This window comes from Stenella coeruleoalba, assembly GCF_951394435.1.
Source record: "Stenella coeruleoalba genome assembly, chromosome: 19".
NCBI classification, from domain to species: Eukaryota; Metazoa; Chordata; class Mammalia; order Artiodactyla; family Delphinidae; genus Stenella; species Stenella coeruleoalba.
This window is the reverse complement of record NC_137165.1, coordinates 28,241,397-28,243,260: the sequence shown is the minus strand read 5'-3', so window position 1 is coordinate 28,243,260 and position 1,864 is coordinate 28,241,397. Positions and strand designations below refer to the sequence as shown.

The following is a 1,864-nucleotide window of genomic DNA, read 5'->3' as shown; positions in this document are numbered from 1 at the left end:
TTCACCAAAACTCCGTGTTTGGGCATTGAATTATATGGACCTCCTGCTTACATACCACACTTTGGTAACATGAACCATGTCTCTTTTTCTCTTTCTCTCTCTGTATAGGTGAGTTGATGAGACAGTTTCTGTGCTTTGGTGGCTGCAGTATTAACAGAAGAGCTTAAGTTATTAAACCAGGCAGCTTTAATCTGTGAGGTCTCCTGAAGCAGTGAGGATTAAGGTATTTTTATTGCAGAGCCAATGTAGCTATTCCATCGAGCCAGGGTTTGCTTCCAGCAACCACCAAACTGGCCCCACTGCCTTTCTCTAGACCCACTTCCCAACCGTGAGGGATGCGATGGAATTTTACCTGGAGATTGACCCTGTCACCTTGAACCTGATCATCCTAGTTGCGAGCTACGTCATCTTGCTCCTGGTTTTCCTCATCTCCTGCGTGCTGTATGACTGCCGAGGCAAGGACCCCAGTAAGGAGTATGCTCCTGAGGCCACCCTGGACGCTCAGTCCTCCATCCACCTGGTGGTAATGCAGCAAAGTGTTCCGCGGGCCCACTGGGCAAGGGGCCCTGGCCTTCATTTTGGGAATCGTGCTCCACTAGGGAAGAAAAGCACAATGGTGTGAGACTGGCTGAAGGATACTGGGGAGAGAGCACTAGACATTCTGGACAAAACTTTCCCCACATGGCTACAATTCTCTCGGCACATAGGTCCTGCTTGGCTATGTAAGTGGGAGCTCTGCCTTCCTTTCTGCTTTCTTGTCATCCTCCTTGAGGGTGAAGCAACTGTTTAAGGTAAGAAGCCCACGGCGACCTTTGGTCAAGGTCTCCAGATGTAAAATCTCAGCAATACTATTGCTTAGTGAAGCTGGTTACAAGTACATTCCTGATGAAGCTCTCCTTGCAACTTCTAGGAGAGATTGACATTTGAGAAAGGGTTGAAAGAAGGGAGTGCAATGGTATGTGTGTGTGTGTGTGTGTGTGTGTGTGTGTGTGGTGAGGAATGAGACTAGCTCAAATCTATCCTATACTTAGCAAATCCTTTCTTTTCAAGGCAACCACTGAACTTTTCCAGACTTAAGATTTTTATTATTTCTATAGGTACTATCTCTTCACATTCATTCCTCACTGTGAGTCAATATGGTGAACACAGTAACTGTAGAGCATGGTGGTTTACTGACAAAGCTTGGAGCCTGGGTTCAGACCCTGTCTCCTTCACTTACTGGCTGTGTGACCAGAGCCATTTGTTTGTGCCTCAGGACTAGTGGGAGGACCTCCAGGCTGTTTGGAGTATTTAAATTAGTGAGTTCACTGAAAACACCTGAGACAGTACTTGGCACGTAGGGTTAGCTGTTATGATGAATATTAATATTATTCCCTTTCATATTTCTCATCAAGAAATTTAATCTCCAGTCCTCAAATCTGACCTGGTCCAACGCAAAGTTACTGAGGTCCCATGGTTTGGTGTTTCACTCCCCCCAGCACTACTTGCTGTCTTCCTGTTCCCTTTCTTTGCTGTTACTAGCTATAAATTTGTTTTTCTGCTCATTCATTTATTTTCACAATTTTGAATTAGTATCTCCGTTGTGTATGTATGTTTTTTATTAATCCTCCCTGCTCTGAGCTCAGAGCAACTTACATGTTCACTTGGTGATATACTAAACCCCTTCTTCTAATCAGGCCCTGTTGGAAATACAAAGAAATGAGTGCGTCATGACCCTCTCTTCGGTCTTTGCTGCCTAACAGGAAGAGGAGGAGTCAGGAATGACTCAGAGGATGAAGGACAAGAAGGCATTGCAGATTCTGTGCTAGAAGTCTACCTGGAGTGCAGGAGTCTGCAGAGACATGGGTGCCTAGCACTAAGAAGG

The 1,864-nt window shown here is 45.4% G+C and overlaps 1 protein-coding gene across 1 annotated transcript; it reads left to right on the top strand.

Annotated features, from left to right (window-relative positions):
- Nucleotides 1–340: 340 nt before the first annotated feature.
- Nucleotides 341–622, top strand: SMIM36 (small integral membrane protein 36; the record flags this gene model as incomplete). Its single annotated transcript, XM_079904993.1, has 1 exon — nt 341–622. One exon carries the CDS (start codon nt 341–343, stop codon nt 620–622), a length of 282 nt encoding a protein of 93 aa, XP_079761119.1.
- Nucleotides 623–1,864: the final 1,242 nt, after the last annotated feature.